The sequence below is a fragment of the Gymnogyps californianus genome, chromosome 18 (genome assembly GCF_018139145.2).
Source record: "Gymnogyps californianus isolate 813 chromosome 18, ASM1813914v2, whole genome shotgun sequence".
NCBI lineage: Eukaryota > Metazoa > Chordata > Aves > Accipitriformes > Cathartidae > Gymnogyps > Gymnogyps californianus.
In genome coordinates, this window is record NC_059488.1 from 10319025 (window position 1) to 10340832 (window position 21808).

At 39.9% G+C, this 21808-nt stretch overlaps 2 protein-coding genes across 2 annotated transcripts in view; one reads left to right on the forward strand and one right to left on the reverse strand.

Annotated features, from left to right (window-relative positions):
* Positions 1–93: 93 nt before the first annotated feature.
* On the reverse strand, positions 94–16305 carry STOM (stomatin). The gene is made up of 7 exons (XM_050908132.1): positions 16227–16305; positions 9016–9119; positions 8046–8118; positions 7085–7167; positions 4069–4272; positions 3426–3560; positions 94–2061 (listed from the first exon to the last, which is right to left on the reverse strand). Exons 1-7 carry the CDS (start codon positions 16273–16275, stop codon positions 1867–1869), a joined length of 843 nt encoding a protein of 280 aa, XP_050764089.1. The 5' UTR covers positions 16276–16305; the 3' UTR covers positions 94–1866.
* A 348-nt stretch (positions 16306–16653) lies between these two features.
* The window catches only part of DAB2IP (DAB2 interacting protein), a 249934-nt gene continuing 244779 nt past the window's right edge, over positions 16654–21808 (forward strand). The window contains exons 1-2 of the mRNA XM_050907722.1: positions 16654–16714; positions 17070–17166. The gene's annotated coding sequence lies outside the window, so the exon portion shown is untranslated. The remainder of the gene's footprint in view (positions 16715–17069; positions 17167–21808) is intronic.

Below are 21808 nucleotides of genomic sequence, written 5' to 3' on the forward strand. Positions count from 1 at the left end.
GATTGTCTGGCTTTCCCCTCGCCAGAATTATTAGCATTTACGACCCTGGTAAATTAACAGTATTCTTCTCTTTCAGAAAAAGACACTCATTAGTAAACAGCATGTTTTTTTATTCAGGCTGAAAGCAAAAAGCGTGCTCCTGGTGTCAACAAGAATTCTCAGGGGTGTGCATCTACAGGAGCAACAGTGGGAGTTACAGAGTCACTCATCTTCCCCAAGGATTAACCTCAAGCTGTGCAGTTACTCTGTTTCCCACTTCAAGTGCGTGAGCACAGTAATGCTAATTACTACAGCTTGGTTAACCAGATTTCTCCCCCCTCTCCCAGCAAAAAGCCAAGCTCAGCTTACAGTAACCGAAGTACTGACAAACACATGCAGACGGGTATGTTGCTTTTATGATGCAGAGGAAGAAGGAAGTTCACAGCAAACAGGCAGAAAAGAACCAGCACCAATTAGCTCAAGCCCTAACAGCGCTTGGGCATCTTTTCCTAACAGTGACAAAGGCACCGCGTATGAAGGCACTGGTGAAGAGACCTTGCCCTTACTAAAATACCTGTAAATACAGACCTGATCGTAGCAGAAAGGTGATAAAAAACAAGTTTGGAACTTTATGCTGGCCAGCGTGAGAAGGGCACTTACAGCATTGATCTTGGCTTCTCGTTTTCATTGCCAGCTCCCAATAATTAGAGACCGGGTGCCGAACTCAGTGATGGTGGTTGCCTAAAGAGCCTCCCCTCCCTGCAGACTCCAATTCTTCTCATTTAATCTGTAATTACATCTACTAAACAGGTACAAAATAGGAATACAGTTTAACAGGCTTACAGCGCAAGACTACATGAACTGAAGATTACATGCTTTTGGTATTAAGTATAAGCCCTCAGTGTCACAACAAATACTACAGGTCTGCTCAGAAGCAGCACCAACAGGTAAATTCCTAATTTGTTAGAACAGACAGATAAACAGTACAGCATCTTCTGTTCAACATCACCACCCCCTGCTAATTACAGAGATCTTACTTCCTAGAGAAATAAGGTTTTAGATCTGGATAAAATGCAGGAGTCAGTACTTTGGCTTTTTAAATCATTTTTTAAGAGAGACAGATAAAGGCAGACCCAACAACTTTTCAGTGCTTTAAAGCAGCATTAATCTACACAGGCACACCACCATAACAACAGAGCAGCCCGTCAGTGACTGCAAGCGTATTGTATCCATAACTACGGCATGTTTATGCCATTTCTGTGTGGCAGAACAGAGATGGAAACTTCCACTAACAACTGCTTCTCACGAACGGGGGACTATTTTAGAGAGTAGGAGCCTGATTGTCAGAAGCACCCGGTATAGTATTCTCACTCCTGTATCAGCTTCCATTACTTTTCCTTGTGTAAGCTAGAGAACCAATCCACGTGACAGCAATCTGATGACTTCATCACGTATAGCTACACTCCAAGAGAATACAGTTAGGGCTGCTCCACGTCCCTTGCAGGGCTACAGACCCATTTATTAAAAGGAATACTTCTCTTTCCAAATGTTGGGTCATCTCATCTTCACCACAAATGGTTTTATATACTATTTGAAAATGGGAGGTTATAGATTAAAGGTGTCCCATCCAGGATAGTATAGATATATACTTAAGATCAAAATCTGCTTGTACTCATTTTGAGAGGTTTTCAATTTCAAATGTTTTGATTGTCCGTATTCACAAACATTACATGTAAGTTTTATAACACACTTAGTATAACAAAAGAGGTTCCTCAGCAAATCCACTTCCATAACACCGCCATAAGCTATAATACACCGGGGATTCAGCGTGGCAAACATTCGCTGTTGCAAAAAACCCCCACTCCAAACTCTCTCCTCCCACTCTACCTAGCGATTTGCACCTATGATGCCCTGCAGCATATTTATGGGCAATGGGAAGACGATGGTGGAGTTCTTTTCCGCAGCAATGGTGGTCAAGGTCTGCAAGTAACGAAGCTGAAGAGCAGCAGGGGACTCTGTAATAACCATAGATGCCTCTTTCAGGGCCCTGGAAGCATTCATTTCACCCTCAGCTGCAATTACCTGGGGAAGCAAAATGAATGAAATTGAATTCATTCTGGCACAGTAATAAACTAGAAATCTGTAGGATGACTTCAGCCTTAAGTCATAAACCAAAGCAGCCGCTCATCACTTTGATCAAGTGACCTCCCCTTACCATGTTCTTTCATCAGTTCTGCCTTTTCTCTCGCTCAGACATAAGCCACTCCGGTTTGCTTTCAAGGCCCTGTATCCCCATTTTCCTCCCGTTTGGTATCAGGATGCCAGATGACAAAAGCTGGCACCACGTCTTGAAAACGCACCTTTTCCTAGGTGCACCACTAACTTCACATTCAGTAATTGCTAGCCCCAAAGTCTAATGAAATTCAGTTTAGCATTTATTTCCCATGAATATAAAAACCAAATTTTATACTTAGAACCTAAAGATAGGTTAAAGTTAATGAAACTCCTAATTAATGGTGGATATGAAAATCAGTCATATATATGTGCATAAAATCACTCACAAGTGTGTGCGTATATATGTATGTGAGATGAACTTCATAAGATTAGATGTAGTTTTCATGGCATTAGACGAACTCTAGTAAACCTCTCTTTGCCAAGACAAATTTTTAGTATTTAGAACTCAAGTTCCATTTTCCTACGGGCAGGCAGCTCAACAGACCACTAATATCTACCAGAAACCCTCATCTATCAGCTTTTTGGACAGCTAGGGTTTTTGTTTGTTTTTTAACAACAGAATCTACAGTTGCATCTATGGAGATCAAAATAAGTTTTCAAGACAGGATTAACAAACCACCAGAGAGACAAATTGCAGGGCGCAGAACACTAAGGGAGAAAGCTGACTTGCCTAGTCCTAGAAACGGACAGCTCTAACTGCCCCTGAGGATTTTTGCTCCGAACTTGAATATTTAGTATCACCTTCTCCCACCTCAGAAGGGAATAAGATGTCATGACCAAACTGATCACTGGTCAGCTTAAGGGTGACAGAACTAAGTATTACAGCTGTTTTATTTCTCATATGAAGTAACAAACAGAAAATAAAGGACTTGCCTAAAATCAGGGCTAGTCAGGAAAAAGCTGGAAGTAAGTTTGGCTTCTAATTCACTGCAGGCTCCAGCTAGTAACCTCAAAATTGTTCCGTTTATGATTTGTTCTTGGAGTGTGGTAAAAAAATTGAGATTCTGTATTTTTGAAGGAAATCTCACCTGCACGAACCACGATGAAACAGAGCAAGCACCCAGACACAAATCCACAAAAATCCTGCCCTGCATTCCTATTTGCTACAACGCAATCTGGCTGAGAATCTTCATCCTCTACATCACCACATTAAATTATTCATGAAGGGAAAAAAAAAAAAAAAATCCCAACCCTCATGTTGATGTTATTACCTTAGCTCTCGCCTCCCGGGCAGCTTCTGCTTCTGCAGCCATTGCTCTCTGCAGCTGGACAGGTAATTTCACATCCTTGATCTCCACACGTTCCACCTTAATGCCCCAATCATCTGTTGCCTCATCAAGCGTGGCCTATATCAGGCAGGACAGTTAAGTTAAGCCATCTACCTGGCTGCAAACAAATGTCCAAATTTGACGAATGACCAATAAACCAAATGAATTATCTTACAATTCTTGGGCTTTAAGGGCTTTTGTATTTATATTATGATTTGATAATTATAAAAGCATAAGTGTTGTAAACTAACAAAAAAAATCCCAGAGCTTGATTCATATATTGAAGGAATTCTGTGGCATAATTTCCTTCAACAGCGGAGTACTGAGATACCAATCCAGGGAAGCCCTCCTCTGCTGTATCCCTCATTCCCACTTGCTAGCCCCACTGGCCCATTATTGCTTTAGTCACTCATTTTTATTATACAGAATGCCATCCCAATAGCTCTTGATAGGGTTTTGCCTAAAGCTCCAAATCACAACTTGGCTTATCACTTGGAAGGTAAAATAAATCCTGACCCGTAAGTTATCCATGGGATTGCTGCTTAACTGATTGTTCGATGGATTGCTTAGGTAAAGTTGCTCATACCTGCATGCTGTGCGCAATTTCTTCACGATCAGAGAGAATCTGAGAAAGGTTTTTGGTCCCCAGAACATTCCTCAAAGTAGTCTGTGCTAAAAGACGGGTGGCTGAGTCAGCATTTGTGATATTTGCTACAGCAAGGGTGGCATTCTGAACTCTGTAATAAACCACTCCATCTACATTAACTGTCACAGAGTCCTTGGTCAAGATCTAAAAAGCAATGGGGAAAGCATATAATAATTAAGCATATATTTAATGAATATAATGATAATTACATATTTGTTTTAGCCGACAAACTCCTAGTTTTTCTAGGGTAAAGCAACTGCCTTGAAAACAAAAGGTCTTATACATGTATGCTGCATGTGAACATGTCTATGTACAGATGCACAAGCCTTCCAGTATAGGTCTGCGAAGCTAAGACTAAATACAGGATTAGCACACTTCTCATAGAAATAACATTATGGCAAAGCTAACGGAATTTATTTTTCAAACTCAGTTCTTCAAACTCAGAGGGATCTGCAATTCATACAAGTGACAGGAAAAAAAAATAATCAGAAATAATTTACACTGAAGTACATACGCTCTTTCACCTGGGAAACTTTAACCTGAAACTAGCAACGTATCATAACCAGGTAGGTCCCCCCTGCTATATTTCGGTGAGGCTTGGAATAACAGATGTGTAAGAGGCAGACTGACTGTAAGGAATGCAAGAGGTATGCATAATGAAGGACCCAGGTAACAGAAAAGGCTCCAAGAACATTAGCACTCAAAGTTATTTTGTTTAAATGCAGAGACAGGAATATGGGACCACTACATTCAAAATGGGTTAAAGCGCTCTAGTTAAGAGCGCACACTGGAAACATTTATGAGAGGGGCTCATCTGATGTTTCTGTACAGAGAAAAAAGGCTAACAATGCGTATAATTGCCTATTTAGGACACATTAGATTTTCACTTGTACTTAACTTGTCACAAGACTATTGATTTAGCAAGACTTAACTCTGCAGGTGTGTCAGCTTATAAAACAAGGGCAAAACAGGCAACCTATTTAAAAAGCAGGTGAGGGAAGAGGCAGTGTATTTCAGCTGCACTTTCAAAGAAACATCACAAGTGAGAGCTTCCCATACTGCAGGTATGACCATAGCTGAAGGCAGTTCTCAATTACTGCTTATTCCGTAACATAGGAATGGCCAACGCTAGAGACTCTAGCACAGCAGTGGCTGTGTAAGTTACTCTGTTGAATTGCCAAAGCTTTGTGAAAAAGGATGTCACAGTGTACAATGAAGCTTAGAGAAAGAGAGAGCCGTGCCCGTGAGACATTCTAGAAAAGACTGGAAGGTTTCACTGAAGTATGTCTAGCTACTTACAAAATTGGTTTTGCCTGTCCCAACGGCCTCATGTATTTCAGCTGCGTGGGTGTCAGCCGTACTTCAACATTTAATTAGAAATATCTCTGTTACTATCTAGCAGTTCATTGTCCTTCTTGGAGGTACTTCTGATTGAAATGCCACCTTGTGCTACTAAATGAGTATGTGGTGATTTCTACACAAGTTGCAGCGGAAATCCAATTTGTGAACATCCTCAGAGCTAGATTCAAGTGATTTACTGAATTTAACACTTGTATGTAAAGCAAAAGATGTACTTGCAAAGATAAAGACAGATACTCTTGAAGGTTTAGAAGAGGGTACACCAGAAAGAAGCATTAATATTAATTATATTTTAAAGTTAAGTTAAAAAGAGATTGAAATATGCCGCACGACCATGAGAAGAGGTGTCCTACTTCCATGTTAGACAATTACTATTATGTTATTTGACAAGAGAGACATGTGAGTTACTTAACCTTCAAGACTTACCTGCTCTGTCCTTCCCCAAACTACCCATTTTAGCACACTTTTCATAATAGCATAAGATAAACAAAGAATGAGTAGCATGCACAGAAATCATGTCGTACAAATAAAAATGTATTTCTGCTTTTACCTACTGAAAACAAACAAACCTAAATCCGTAAGCGTAATTTAATCAAGCCAAAAGAAAAACTGTAGAACCGATGGCTTCACTAATAGCACATCAGCAGCTGCAAGCACATTTTGCCTGCCAGTAATTAGGTTTCTACCAATTACCCACTGGAGTGTACCATGACAGTTGCCATTTGTCTAAATCTACAACTAACGGTGAGCAATAAACCCACTAGTAAATATGACAGGAAACAGATGCACCAGACAGGTTGCGTCAAGCATCTTTGTCTTGCAAAATACACCAGATACATGAGGGATACAGTTGTAATCATCAACATACAATTCTTCACTAACATTTTTAGAGGGCTGCTTGTTTTTTATTCTTTTGTTACCCATTGAGTTGGCATCACTGAGTTCAGCTAGCTTAATGCTGTGGGGAGATTCTGCTAAAAAATTAAGATGTCCAAGGAAAAACAGACTAGAAATAAAAGTAATTTTTTTGTTCTTTAGGACCTTCAAACTGAGAGACATCAGGTGACATTAGGTGCGGTACACCTTCATAATGTTCCTGTGCATAGCAGGACACAGAAGCAACGTGTACACAAAACCCACACAAGGGAGTGGACCATTACCCTGAGTTGCTATTAATAGCATTTGATGTATATAATAATTTCATCCCATTATTTTAGCTAGTTTATACATCTAGATAAATTGGCATAGGAAAGATCACTGCTGCTTCTGGAAATCTTCCAGATTTCACAGAAACAATTAGAGAATGTTGCATGAAGTCCAGCAGTCTTCATTCCAAACCTCTCCCATTGTAGCTCTTAGACAGTATTAAGTTATCTTATTTGTTCCTTAGAGGACAGCATAATTTGTTTTCTTTCAGGGATCTTCTCTTATTGAATGATATTACTAAAGGATATATGTATTCTTCACAATATACTGAACCTGCACAAGAAATCTACATTAAAACTACATGCTACCCAATACTGAGAGGGGGAAAGGAAAAAGGAAGCGCAAAAAATTCTGCAAACACTTTAGCAGATAAAGGCAAGTGCACACTCACCTCTTGGGGAGGAATATCAAAAGAGATGGTCCTCATATCAACTTTGATGAAGCTGTCTGTGCAGGGCAGGACAAAAAACAAACCTGTACAAAAAAATGCATTCAAGAAGATGTGAAAATAGGTCATTAAAACAGATGAAACTTGCTACCGAAATAAGCTTAAATCCAACCACCGTAGCTGTATAGCCCTCTTTGTAACGAGCTCAGCAGCATGTTCGTTAGTGGCTTTCAAACCAGGGTAAGATTTTCAAAAAAGTACGCTGAGAAACTTCAATTTATTCAGGTCTAACTTACTTAGAGATCTTTAACACTTGCAAAAAAACCCCAGAACTGTTAACAGCGACTTTTGAAAATTTGTCCCACACAGTTACTTGTAGGGCCTAATTCTGGCAAGCAGAAACTATCAACCCCGTTTTGTTCTGGCGATCACTGTAATTCTTCAACTTTACAGCAATGTGGAAGTATTGCAAAACCTGGATGAAAATGAAGGAAGAAGCTATTGCCCCTTTCCGTCACTTTGAGCACCAGGAGCAACAGCTGAAAATAACATTCTTTCAGATCTCATCAGAATTTCTAATATACACAGGAAACTTTTCAAAACTATCAAATGATTTAATTGCTTCTATTTCTTTTGAAGAACATCGAGGCTTTCAGACCATTTGCGTTTTAACTGACATACTAAACTTCTCTTTTAAAATGGCACATTTGATGCCATTGTTCCTCCCTTTACATTCTGTGCTTTTGATTCTACCTGAAGACCGTTCATTAACTAAGGAGATCTGGGTAAGGCTCACAGATAATTAGTTTACTGTCTTCTCCATATAAAGTAACATATCCTCTTACTGGAAGTTACAAAATTCTTGAGAAATCCATTTGCCAGTGTAATGCAATATCTCTAGACAGCTATTATTTTGCCGATGACTTAATCGGAACAAATACTAAGAACGCTCTCCAGGACATACCTGGTCCCTTTGCTCCCCCTTTTAAGATGCGTCCAAGTCTGAATATGATGGCTCGCTCGTATTCCTTTATAATCTGTAATAAATAGTTGGATGTCATGGAAGGGTTGCCAGAAGCCATATAATGGATTCCAAACTACGTATACACTAGTCTAAGACGGTCTTGAGTCTCAAATGTAACATGCATTTCTATACTGGGGGCTTTTGAGAATTTTTGCCTAAACTTTATTGTCAAAAAGCACACAGCAAAAGGAACGATCAGGACAATATTCCACAAGAAATATTCTTCAGACTGTGGCACCATCTATCAACAGCAGAAGCAACAGCACGTCATCTGGGCAAGACCAAGCGCTAGAAGCAGCCATCAGGAATATCCTGGCAACAACAAAACGAAGTGCCGAATATGTGACCCAGCAGAGATTTTTCCAGGTCTAATTCTGATACAGTATATTAGCCAAAACAAAGCAGGAGTTATCTCCTCCTGTCTGGAAACTGAAAACATCAAGCTCAAAGTGATCACAGATGACACAGTCTCTACGAATCTGTCACATACAGCCACATATATGTACTGTATTTACATACTTCATATTTACACACATACATGTATAGGGAGAGATGTCCTTAAACAAAAATTAAAATATCAGTCCTCCAAGAGTAATTACGTGTTCTTGCAATTACTCTGATCTTCCAAACTACCTTAATACTAATGACAACTGGGTAGACATAGTAGAGATGTCAATGCAAAAACCGTTTTGACTAAATACTGTAATAGCACTTTTTTGTTTGTTTGTTTGAAGATTAATGCACTGAAATGTTGGGGTCTGCTATATACTGTCTGCTATAGTTCAAGAAAGAACAGAGTTAGGTTAATTTGTGTTTAAAACAAATAAATAAAATAGAGAACAATAATAACCACTAGGAAGCATCTGCATTGATTAAAGTTTTAATCCAACTTAGCAGTGAACAATTTTACCTTTATGCACATCCAGATTGATATAGGAAATGTAATAACAGTGAAGAAAAGTGAAGTGATCACCAGGATCCATCCACAAACACCAAGGCCAGTATCAGAGTCATCTGCAAGAAAAGAGCAGAAATTTTCAGATTTTTAAAACCAAGAGTGCCTGATAAAGAAAGTCCCTACAATTGGATATTTATGTTGATTATTCCTGGAAATAAGCCACTGTTAGCACTACTCCTCTGGCCAAACTCATTAGGTTCAGATCAGAAGTCAAATTAAAAGCCAAATTCTGCTTTCATTTTCACTAGTCTCTAGAAGTTGTGCAAGATAGTTGAGGGCAGAATGCAGTCCAAGTAACACTTATGCGGAATTAAGTATGCTGACATTTAAGTATAGACTCTCAAATGCCTCCCTCTTCCCCAATTTTCTCTAGCAGAATGACCAATAGGCAGCAGTAGAAATCCTGTTCTTTTATTGTCTAAGGAAGTCAGAGCAACACTTGCTTAAGGAGTGAAATGCAAATACCCCATGGCCTATCAACTCTAGTGACAGGGCATTTAGAATTTGGTTTATGTTCCAGCTGTCATAGGTGCAGATCTAAGAAAACCACAATTCTCAGAACTGTTGTATCTAGGAAGTAGAATAAGATGCAGTGCAAGATTAGCTGGACATGAAATAAAGTCTCTATAAAGGAGTTCTTGGCCAAAGACTCCTTATGCTTAGAAAACAGAAATGGTAGTTCTCTGTCATGAAATGACACCAACTGAATGTACTTCCAGAATCAGCAAATAACAAGAGCTAGTGGTTTCAAATAGTACACAGCTAAAAGCGCAATGCATCATGACAAAATGCGGACATGCTCGGAAGCATTCAGAAAGCTATAGGAAGTTTCTTATCCTGCCAGCTAAGACTCCTAACAGGCTGCCAGGAGCCCACCGCCAAGTGGGGATATCCCAGGGTAAAACCAAGCACTCACAACCATCCCATTCCTACTGTGCAGATACTGAAATTCATCTTTCTCACTCCATCCTTTAAAAAGCCAAAAGTATGAAGTGCCAAGAAGCACCCACAAAGCTTAGAAAAACACAATTCTCATATTTAGATGAAGGAATGTTGCTTCAGGACCAAACTCCCCGATTCTGCTGAACTGTAAATACCCCCTTACAGTGCTGCAAATATGCAAACCTTATCCTAACTTGATCAATGCCACAGATACTTAAAGGACTGGAGTCTTGTTATCTAATGGACTGCATTCAGCAGCTTGCTTAGAAAGAAATTGCATTAAAGAATCTAGAAGTTTTAGTTTAGTTCTACCTGGAATTATATAATGAGTTGTTTTCTGTATTCACCAAACACAACTACAATTCAATCTGTACAACAAAACTGGCCAGTTACAAGAAATAAGTCTCCAAGTCTCCACCCTAACAGTTATTTTAAGTAGAACCCATGTTATTATAAAGCAAAATCTTGATTTTGAAAAATATCCATTGATTTTAACAACTGCAGATACATACATAAGCATTCTATTGTGCCCACAACTGAACTCAGCATTAGCAGCGTATGCCTTGGATAAAGAGGGAAATGAGACAGATCAGTCATTAGATAGCGCTAATTTTGAAAGTAAGTATTAGCAAATAATAGTATATACTTTGGAAATTTAGATCCACGATATTTGACTAAAGTCACAGAAGTCAGCAAAATAACTGGGAACCAATATTGAAGTTTCCAGTCCTCTTTTTCACTGCTTGTCAGTCTTAGAGCTACTCCTAGCCTTTCAAGTAAGATGGAATATGGAGGTGGTGGAGAATAATCAGGTTTTGTATCACACAGTATCTTGAACTTTACAAAGTTACTCAAAGCTTCTGAAGCCAGTTGGCTATCTTATCTATAATTTGTATCCCTGTCACACGCCAGTACAATAACCGTCAAGGACGTGTTGTATCATGCGTCATTTTAAAGTTCCTCTATGGAAAGTTGCCTAAAGATATTCCCCCACAGGTTTATTATTATGTAGTAGAAATACCAGATTAAAGGAGTAATTTCCGGGCCGCCTGTGAAAGTCAAGGAAACGCATTACCTACACATATAGGTATTAAGCAGCTGTCAGCATTAAGCAACATCTGTAAACTCATTAGTGAAGGGAACATTACCTTTCATTTAGCAGCAAGGTATTAGTCAGCCTAAAACCATAAAAAGTATTCACAATCTACACCGATCGGGAGGAATTCTCCCTCTCTCTTTTACTTAATAACTTTTATAAACCTAAAGCAGCTGAGGATCCTACTTCAGTTCTACTCTACAGTTTAACATCAAGTTTTCACCACCAACCACCTACCTGCTCTTATCAGAACTACAGCATAGAAAAAAAATTATCCACTTGCTCCCCTGTTGAACATGAAGGTAGAAGTCACAACTCAAATAATGTAAAATTTCAAGATGGAGTAAGCGCACACTATTTAGCAACGATTGTGCCATCACGTGGTGTATTTCACAATACAAAAAGCGAGAGAGATGCTGTCTCGTGAAAAACTGTATGAAATACAAGAAACATGCTTGGCATCTGTGGAATGAGCTTTCTTATTGCAATTTTGGAACATCTCATTCATGGGACTTGGATAACTTCATCAACGGGCCATTCTTGCCAGATTTCTCAGTCAGCTTATTGGTACTGGATTCTAAAGAGCAGCTAGTTCAACAGCACTGAAATGAGACTGACAGAGACGGTGCAGGTACAACACGCAGCCTCAGATGCGCCTCTTGCAGATGATGCATATCCCTGCCCACCCAACATGCTGGAAAAAAAAAAAAAAAAGATTTTACACCACACTAAGTGCTGGCTACAGCAGACCAGCTCCCAGCCCTCTTTCACCCTTCACATATGTGAACCTTTTAACAGAGACAAAACATATCTTTGTTTTTGGCCGGCAGTGTCAAAGAACACCTCAAAGAGATATTCTTTTCACTAAGTCCCCACAAAACAACTAGAGAACTACTGAAAACAGACTTTCAGCATACTTTGTGATCGAGAGGCAAAGCAAGAATAAAAAATTTGTCTTTTATTTCTTAGCTGCATCTGTAGCATTCAAGATTAGCTAAAGAGAACTAGAGTAAGAAATGAGGAAAAATGGTTTTGCAGTGAGAGTTCTACCTGGGAACTCTAGAGAACTGGGTTTCGCTTCTCCCTAAGCCAGACTTCCCACATGACATTTCTGATACCATTATATAATCAAGCTCAAAAGGAGAAATGCAATTTACTCCTCCCAAAGAAAAAAAAAAACAAACAAAAAAACCCCCAGCAAAACCAAAACCTTGCTCATACAACAGATGCATGATCATTAACAATAATTGCTGGGGATATATATTTAAATATTAATATACTGTAATGTATGCAGCTGCTGAAAAAGCAACGAGAAAAACAATATAATGGCTTCAAAGCGCACACACCACCAAAAACTCAGATGATGTTAAAAACATACAGAGTACACTGCATTTTCTCCACTGCTATTGCTGTTGGGAGCTGTCCTTCATTTTAAAGGCGCTATGACTTGCAGAGACAAGGCCTAGAAAATATAATCATGAAAGAAAGACAAATCGATGATTGTATTACAGCTGTTACTGTTAATTATAGAACAGTTATTAATCATAGGAATAATTTATATTAAGAAATAATATTCTTTAATGATAAAAACATCGACTCGGTTTCAACTATTCTCTGTTGGCTGTGAAAAGATGTTCAAAGGCATGCTTATGCCAGAACAAGCCTAACTCCACCATCTCTAACCACTGGAATTGTCTTTTAAGTTCAAAAACAGACAAGCCCACAACTTGAATTTATAGCAGGCTGTTGGTGTGCAAATCAAGGCAACCAATCAAAAATGCAAAAATTCTTGAGCAACTGTGCAACTTGAAGGCTTCCACACTGTAACACAATTGCTTCTTTAGCACTCCTGCTTAACTTTTCATGTGACCTTTAGTATTTTTAAATACATATATATATATTTTAAAAGAAAAATCCATTGATATTTCCTAGTTTATTTCCTCTCCTTGTAGGAAGACAATGTTCGTTTCATTACAAGATGGACCTCCACCCATCTTGTTCCTCCATCACCTCAGTCATCCTCTATGGCATTGACTGCCATACACACACGCAGCGATGTCAGATACATCATGACTTGGATCATTTCACATTAACAGACAAAGAGAATCCCTTCAGGTCTGGAGATCCAGCATTCACACAATTTTGTAACAACTAGACTAAAAAAGAATGGGGAAAACACACCCTGGGACTCAATTAATTAATTAAAAGTCAAACTACTTACAAAATACAGGTGCTGCAGATTCACCCAATGCTACCATTAACATTCAAAGTCCATGTTCCAGAAATGGTACATTCTTTTAGATATGTATATATATATTTTTTTCCTTCCTTAAAAGGTTTTAAAGCTCCAAGTTTATTTCAAATAGAGTTTAGGGGATTGCAAAATACAGTATCATTCCAAGAGATTAAACACAGAGATACCAGGTATCAGCTAGGCCTCTGATTAAAAGCAACAATTGGTTCTCATGTCAAGCAATTCCTAACTATAATCTTTTCTCTTAGAAATAGTGTTGAGTTTAGGATTTTTGGAGCAGACAGATATATGCAACTAGCTGTTGGAATAATATGCTACAGGCACTATATGTGGAACAAAATTAATTTTTTTTCCTAACAATGAGAGATTTTAAATTTGCAAAGAAATTATCAATTTCAGTCTGAAAAAGTACATTTGAACTAGACATACCAATACAGGAATATGACCTATAAAAAAATAGAAAGCTGAAAAATAAATCAAAGTTACTTGAAAATAAGTAGTATTAGTATTCTAATATTTTATTAAATACAAATGTTTAATAACCTCTCTGCACAACTTCAGCTATCATGAATAGCTATGATTTAAAAGCAGCTATTGACATATAATTAAGCCTTCAACTCTTCTAAGTCAGTCATGAAGCAGTTCTCCATGCTGCAGATGCTGATGAGGCACCAACAGCAGAAAGTCCTTTTTTTTTAACTTGCAGTAACTCTAGTTACTCAACTTTGGTTCTCTCTTGCTTGTTTCTAAAGTCCTGAACACTCTGTCATATACCCCTACAGCTTCAGTTCAAACACTTGAGATATTCTTGCTCTTTTATTATCAAGATATTAAAAACTCACACCTGGAATTTAATCAGAGGCATCTTATTTGTGGACAGTCTGCAATAGATTATGTACCTCTTAAGAAATAAACCACAATGAGAAAGAATATTAAAAAAAATTTGAATTGAATCAGCCTTCGATCCCTTTAAGACTGACTGGAACAGTTACCGTTACTTTAGCAAGAAATTATCACTTGGATCATCAAACAGTATTAACAATTTATAATAAACACTTAGTGCTGCAGGCTGACATGAAAGGGGAAGTTCTCATTACCACTTGAGGTGTGGCATACACTTCACTTGCGATTTATTTTCTTCTGCAAAGATGACACAATCTGAACACATCACTGCCAAATAGCAAAAATGTGCCAGACTCCTAGGTACCGTGAGAGGAAGGGACCTTCCCCCACAACCGTGCAAAACAACCCGCCAGATTTAAAACAAAATGTACATCGGAGATCAACTGGACTGAATACAAGGCAAGCAATACTAGATAGAGATCTCCACTTTCATGCTGCTTGGTCAAATGCAGGATAGTCTGAGAATGACTGAAGGGTGTTATTCTATGACAGTTTGCTAATTAGCAAACAATCAGGAATAATAAGGAATACGACTTTCAGTAAGAACTAAAAGTCTTTTCAGATGCTTCTCAAAGCATTTCACATGGGAAACAGCCAAAATTATTACATCTAATAACCAAAATCACGTCTAATGCTGTTTACTCTGTAGATACTTTATTATGACAAAAATAATTGGTAGCCAGCTTTAGCCTCCAAAACAACGCGTCACACAGTAACTACAGAAGAAACAACCTCAGTAGCACATGAAGTGATAGGCTTGCAGAATCCCAGACAAGGTTAGCAGAGTGACCATCGTTAGGTATTAATAACCAACGTACTTACAGAACAAAATGTAGATCCTCTCCAAGGATACAAGAACTAGCATGTGCCATTAGGCACGGGGCCCAAATAGATCTACAGTTATTTATACAACAACTCAGATTACCTAGCCAAAGCCTTCATATATAAAGCGATCTTATAAATACATTTCCTTCTCCAGTTGCAAATGACAAAAACATAAAATAAATCATGACTTTTCTGGAGTCTGTTTCTGAACAACGCAGGTAACAGGAAAATGCTCCAGCTTCCAGGGACAGAAACTGTCAGTTGAGTTATTTTAGTGCACTGTCTCCAAAACTTCCTGACGCGGGTTATACTCACACCTACTAACTGAACGGCCAAAACCCACTAGAATAACGATACCAAGAAGTAAAAATTAACTACAGCTTCATTGCCCCACTTGAGGAAACATAACTAACTTTTATCACTTCCCCCAGTGACACCTATCTAACATTTTGCTCACGTGAAAAGCACTAGTGGTGTAAACAATCAGTCCCCAAGTTCTTTTTGTTCTCATTTACTGGTGCAGCGCCTCGGGGATTACTTCTGTTGCCTCTCTTCCTAATTATTTGTTTAGCTTTCCCCTTAGTCACCCCAGTTACCGTAAAGGAAAACAAAACACACACACACAAAAAAAGCCCAAGTTACACGACTGGGGCCAACTCGCACCGCTGTTCTTCTCCCTTCCCGTGCGCGGTTTCTAAAGCGACGTGAAGCGGTGAACTTGCGGCGCTCTCGGGCAACAGCACCTACCGGGCTCCGTCCCGTTAGCGCGGGAAGCCGCGGAGCGGCCGCCGGGGCCCAGCCTGCGCTGGGGCCCCGGGAGGGGGACGGGACCGCCCCGGGGGAGGCGGCGGCGGCGGCGCCTCGGGCAAGGCCCGCGGAGCTGCTGGGGGCTGAGGAAAGCGGGAGGCTGTCCGGGAGGCGAGGCAGAACCGCTCCTCGCTCTTCCCGCGGGATTAACTTTGGTGAAGGATCTGCAAACTTTCCTCAGCGACTGAATAAAATAATAATTAAAACCGAAACAGAAAAACCGGAGAGCGACAGGAAGGCGCCCCGGGCTCGGAGCCCGCGGGGAGCGACCGGCCGAGGGGCCGTGCCCCTTGGGGACAGCCCCCCTCCCCGCTCCCCCCCCACTACCGCGGTTACCTTGCGCCCGCCGGCCCTTCGGCTCCATCCCCGCTTCGTGATCTGCCATGGCCGCCACCGCCGCCGTCCCCTCAGCACTGCCACCGCCACCGCCGAGCCCCAGCTGTCCCGAGCCCCGCGCTCCCGCCCCGCCCCGCGAGGCGAGGGTGGGGCCGCGGCGGTTGCGCGCTGCCTGCCCCGCCCCCTCTCCCCCCCTCAGCGTCTCCCACCGCCACCTGAGGGGAGGCGGCAGCCTGAGGGCATGTGGAGGGGGCGGCAGCGGCGGTGGTCACCCACGCCTCAGCGACAGGGCTGGAGTGGCAAGGGACGGGCAGCAGCTGGCAAAGGGCCGTGGGAAGCAGGCAGGGAAGGGGCGTTAGTGAAGGCAGACGTGTTGAGCCGTCGGAGCGGTGCCTGGAGCGGGGCGGGAGGAGGGCAGCGGCAACAGGAGCGTGAGGAAGGAGGGGAAGGAGAGCCGAGCGGGCCAGGCGGGCAGCGGAACGCCTGAGGTAAGCAGGCCCGGGTCAGCTCCTGGCGTGGGGAGCGGCGAGGAAAGTTCCAGCTGCGCCCTGGCCTCATGCGTTGTTTAATGTACAGATGAAAGTTGGTGTTTTTTAATGGGTGAGGTGTAGTCTCACATAAAAGAATGAATAAGGAGCAGCTTTCAAACTGATAAGATTAACCCTGTAACCCCTCCATTTGAGGAGTGATATGCTGATGCACGCCATGTTTCTTTCTGTGATCATGCTGAAGTATGTGTCCAAAATGGGAAGGGAATTAAAACAACCCTGAAGAAAAAAAATGCTTTTCAAAGATTCACCTCAAGTTTTAGGTATTACTGCTTTTCTTCCTGACCTATTGCAGGACACCGATGGAGAGTTTGGAGCTTTCATCCCTTTTTGAAGATGCCAAAGTTGTGATCTGTGCTGCTTTTCTGCAAGGTTCATCCCACAGAAACAAGGTGTGTGTAGAAACACATCATTACACATACAGTCATTACATATCAGGTGTCATAAAGATTGTCACATTTGAAAAAAGTTCCAAGGTTGAGTTCTGTATTAGGCTGAATTAGGAGGACTATAGATGATTCATGGCTGTTCTCTAACCTTTATTCATGTATGGGATGTTGGTAATTAATGGACAGGGAGAGGCATGTGCAAACTCATATTTATCATATTGCATTGCTGTACTGATAGTGTGTAATTGCTAGCTTCTTTGTAAAACGCATTGCAGCCTATGAATGAAAACCAATATTAGAGTACTAGAATACACAGAGATTTATTTTAAGTGTTGATATTATTCTGTGGTTAGACTCCTCCTTGGAGGAACCTGAATTTTGCTTTCTGTTATGTACCAGAGGAGCAAAGTTTTTGGTGAGGCAGCATGATTGATTGAGGAGAATGTATGCGTGAGTGGAGCGCTGAATGCTGAAATGTAGTCCTGTTTCTTGAAGTCTCCAAGTGATATGAACAGGATCAGTGAAAGACCAACACTTTCGCCCGGTGAGAGTAAGATACCTAATGAACAGTCTTTCTGTTGCTGGCATGAACTCCTATACCACACTTTTGCAAATTGATTTCAGACTGATCCACATTAGCAGTATGTGAGACTAAAGACTAAATCTGTCTCAAGATCGCTGAGTGCTTATGACCTTTTAAAATTCCCTTCTGTCCTTTATCTTTACTTACATGCTTGTGGACAGTTGCTATTAATGCATTTATGAATGCGGACACCTGCTGTTCTGGTATTAGTAATTCCTCAATATTTTTGTTTTCTTCTGTTGTCTACAATTTTGTGTGAGTTTACCTATACTCTTGCAAAATTAATCTAAACAACTTTGTAGGCTATGTCTTTCTTTATCCATTGAGTAGGTACAGTGGATAAACCACTACGGATGAAAGTGGTTCCACCAGAAGCAGTTTTACTGACCTGCTAAAATGTCTAACCATGAGCAGTGCAATTGCAAGCTAATGTTTAAGGTGATTTGACTGAGATGCTTCTTTGAAATTCTCCCTACCATGCAAACCGTCCATAAGAAAGATGGAAGAAAATGCTAAAATGTCCAAAACATTTACCATGTAGGGCTAGTCTTTGAAATATGTAAAAGAGAGAACCTTTGAGCTGTCCAAATAAGAACTGATAAAGAATTGTTCTCATGTAGGCTCAAGTTGTCATCTCCATACAGCTCTCAAATACCACGAAGCACCTTGCAGTGTGATATGATATTTGACCATGAGTAGTAAATATCATGATGTTATAATTAAATTAGAATTAATGGGATTCCATGAACTGGTGTCTCATTCTGTGAAAACAGTTCAGTCCTCATCCAAAGAGCCCAGATCCAAGGACAACAATGTCACTCAGTTCTTTGCCTTGTTACTGAGAAAATGAATTACTAAGTGCCTTGTGGAATATGTAGTCTTTTCATTGTTAGTATCTAAGGAAACATTCACAATATTTCTTTTATATAAACGATTGAAAAGTCATCAGCTCAAAAATTTTGATGACTATCAATCTGGACTTTTTGGATCCTGTTCCTCATATGGTAGAGGTCCTTCCTGTGTGTCGTGGTTTAACCCCAGCCGGCAGCTAAGCACCACACAGCCGCTTGCTCACTCCCCCCCCACCCCTGGGATGGGGGAGAGGATCAGGAAAAAAACCTCGTGAGTTGAGATAAAGACAGTTTAATAGGACGGAAAGGAATGAAAAACAATGATAATGATAATAATAATATGACAATAGTAATACTAAAAGAATTAAACTATACAAAGCAAGTGGTGCACAATGCAATTGCTCACCACTCGCCGACCAATGCCCAGTTAGTTCCCAAGCTGCGATCCGTCCCTCCCAGCCAGCTCCCCCAGTTTATATACTGGGCATGATGTCATATGGTATGGAATAGCTCTTTGGCCAGTTGGGGCCAGCTGTCCTGGCGGTGTCCCCTCCCAGCTCCTTGTGCCCCTCCAGCCTTCTTGCTGGCTGGGCATGAGAAGCTGAAAACCCCTTGACTTAGTATAAACACTACTTAGCTACAACTAAAACCATCGGTGTGTTATCAACATTATTTTCCTACTAAATCCAAAACACAGCACTATACCAGCTACTAGGAAGAAAATTAACTCTGTCCTAGCTGAAACCAGGACACTGTGTCATATAAAAATGTGGTTAAAATTTGTCCTTAAAAAAAATCTCATAAAATAGTATGTAAGATGGCATGTACGTTAACAGCAGAGCTGAGCCACATTTTCTTGTTTTCCTTTTTAAAACAAAAGCAATGCATTTAGAATAAGCATCTAAGAAGTAGGAGAAAAAGAGTCTATCACCCAGTTACTATAAACATAAGAAAGATATGTATGTATTCCCGTCCTTTAATGGAAGAGGTCGAAGGATGGAGATGATTATATATGAAAGCAGCATCACATTTAACTGTCTGTGGGAGCGCCTTGTAGGGATAACAACATATGAAGTAATCGGATGCATAATCTTGCTCAAGCAGGGGATGCCACGATGCAGACATGTGGCTGGTCAGAGCGTACATTGTGCAATTTTGATCAGAACATATTTGATCAGAACATATTTACAGTAGAATGGAACATAACACAGTAGAATACATGGTATTGAAGCTCATAATATTATAAAGAAGTTGAGAGTGTCTGCAGTTTTATCTTTCTTTTTTGCTGACCTTAGGGTCTTCGGCAAACAGACTGCTTAGAGTGTCTCAACATTGATTAAGAAGGAAGGAAGGATGTCCTTGAAATGGGAGGAACAGGTTCTGTGAAAACAGAGTAGATAAGCTATGATGAACCCTCATCACCCATAGCAAATTTGGCACTAGAAAAACCTAAGCTGGTACCAAAAATAAGATAAGTGCTTTTAAAATTAATATGAATTGAGCATTAAAAAATGTACCGCATTGGTTTACCTTATTTCAGCAAAGAAGAGAAAGCACCTATTCATTTGCCCTGTCGTTAAAGTAAAAAAAATGCAATTAAGACCTTTATCCTTCATAAAGCTGGCAACCTTACTTCATCTAAAGCTACGGTATCTCAGCAACATGTTGTGTACTTATGCACAAATTTATGTTGGTATTTTGCTCAAAGAAGAGAAAGCCTTCTATCTAATTTTAGATGGGCCCTCATTCCATTTATTTTACTGTCTTTGGGTGTTTACCAGTAAAATCGGGAAAACCCTAGGGCGGTGGTGGACAGTGATACTTCTCTTCTGTGGGTTATTGCTGCCATCTAGTGTTTTCTGTTGTGTGCTTCACACAGGTAATTTCTTAAGTTAACCAGCATGGAAGTCCCCTCTCCTTCCCTTTCAACTGTGTGGACTGAGTGATGTTATCATGTTATTTAATACAATTTTAGTTTTTCTGTAAATACTGAAGTTAAGAAAAGCATCAGGATTAATAACAAGGAACTGTAGTAACTCCGAAGTCCTTTACCACACACCAGTGAGATGCCTCAAGGGATCTGAGTTAAAGAGTTAAATCAGATGCATTCTGCAGAGTGTGAAGGCTTGTGAAATACTAAAAGACTTAAGTATGAAAAGAGAAAAATGAAAAATGTAACCTTTACTAAATAATAATATCTGAATGTCTTCTTATTCTAATTTTTGGTTCAATAAGTAAAAGAATTAAAGAATTTGATTTTTGTCTGGCTGGAAGACAACAGTGGACTTGAAAATTGATTTATTAATCTCTAGGCCTTATGAAGAGAAAAAATTCATTGGATTTTGTCTTTATCATTTACATAAGTCAGTTTGATTTCAAATATGGATGCTCCTGTCAACAATAACTCCTCAGTATTACTCTGTAGTAAAGCCTGCGTTTATTTAATTTTGCTTGAATTCTAATGTGTCTGATAGGCAGTTAATTAGAAAGAGCATTTGTGTGAGGTGTATCAGCCTTGCAAACACCTGTTCTGTTTCTTCTGCGGGCAGTAGCTGCAGCTTTCTGTTTTCTCTCAAAAGAGAAACAGTCTACAATCAGTATATTTATTTACCATATGTTGTTTATCAATCTGTGGGTTTTTTTCTTAAGTAGAAAAAACTGAGAGCAATGTACAAAGCTGCCATTAGATGTCAGCGTGATATTAACCACAGCCACTACCAATGGCAGTCTTGTTTGAAGCATGTATTAAGTATATTGGGTTTTGTCACCTCGGTCTTTGTTTTAAAACTTTAAAATAGTAAAGTAAGTTGTAGTCCATAATGATTATGGAATAATATCAAAGGCTATTCCTGAAACTGTCTTTGATTCTTTCCTTAAAAAGTTGCTGGACATGGAATGTTTAGCTTCTGAATCCCATTTGGAGCTGCTCATACTATACTAAATTTTATGTGGAACTTCAGTGATACACATGCTCTTCTAAGCTCATAAAGTGTTATGTGTTGTCAGCTTCCCACAGGGATTCTACATGACAGTTTGGTAACGAGGTGTGTTATTGTGCTTTATTTTATGGTGCTTTTCCCAGTTTACAATAAATTTTAAGGGACTCTTAGAAACGTTGTTTTCCATTGCTGTTTACCATTCAGAGTTTTTAAGGGTGAACTTAACTTTAAGTATGTTAGGACATCTACTATATTCTTACTATATATGTGTT

What these genes read in the sequence shown, in the direction of transcription:
- STOM (XM_050908132.1), bottom strand. Translation starts at nt 16,275, where the DNA reads ATGGCAGATCACGAAGCGGGGATGGAGCCGAAGGGCCGGCGGGCGCAA. An exon ending in AGGGGGAGCAAAGGGACCAG is followed by an intron (nt 7,168 to 8,045) that starts GTATGTCCTGGA and finishes TTTTTTGTACAG; the next exon opens with GTTTGTTTTTTGTCCTGCCC. An exon ending in AAATTGCGCACAGCATGCAG is followed by an intron (nt 3,561 to 4,068) that starts GTATGAGCAACT and finishes TGCCTGATATAG; the next exon opens with GCCACGCTTGATGAGGCAAC.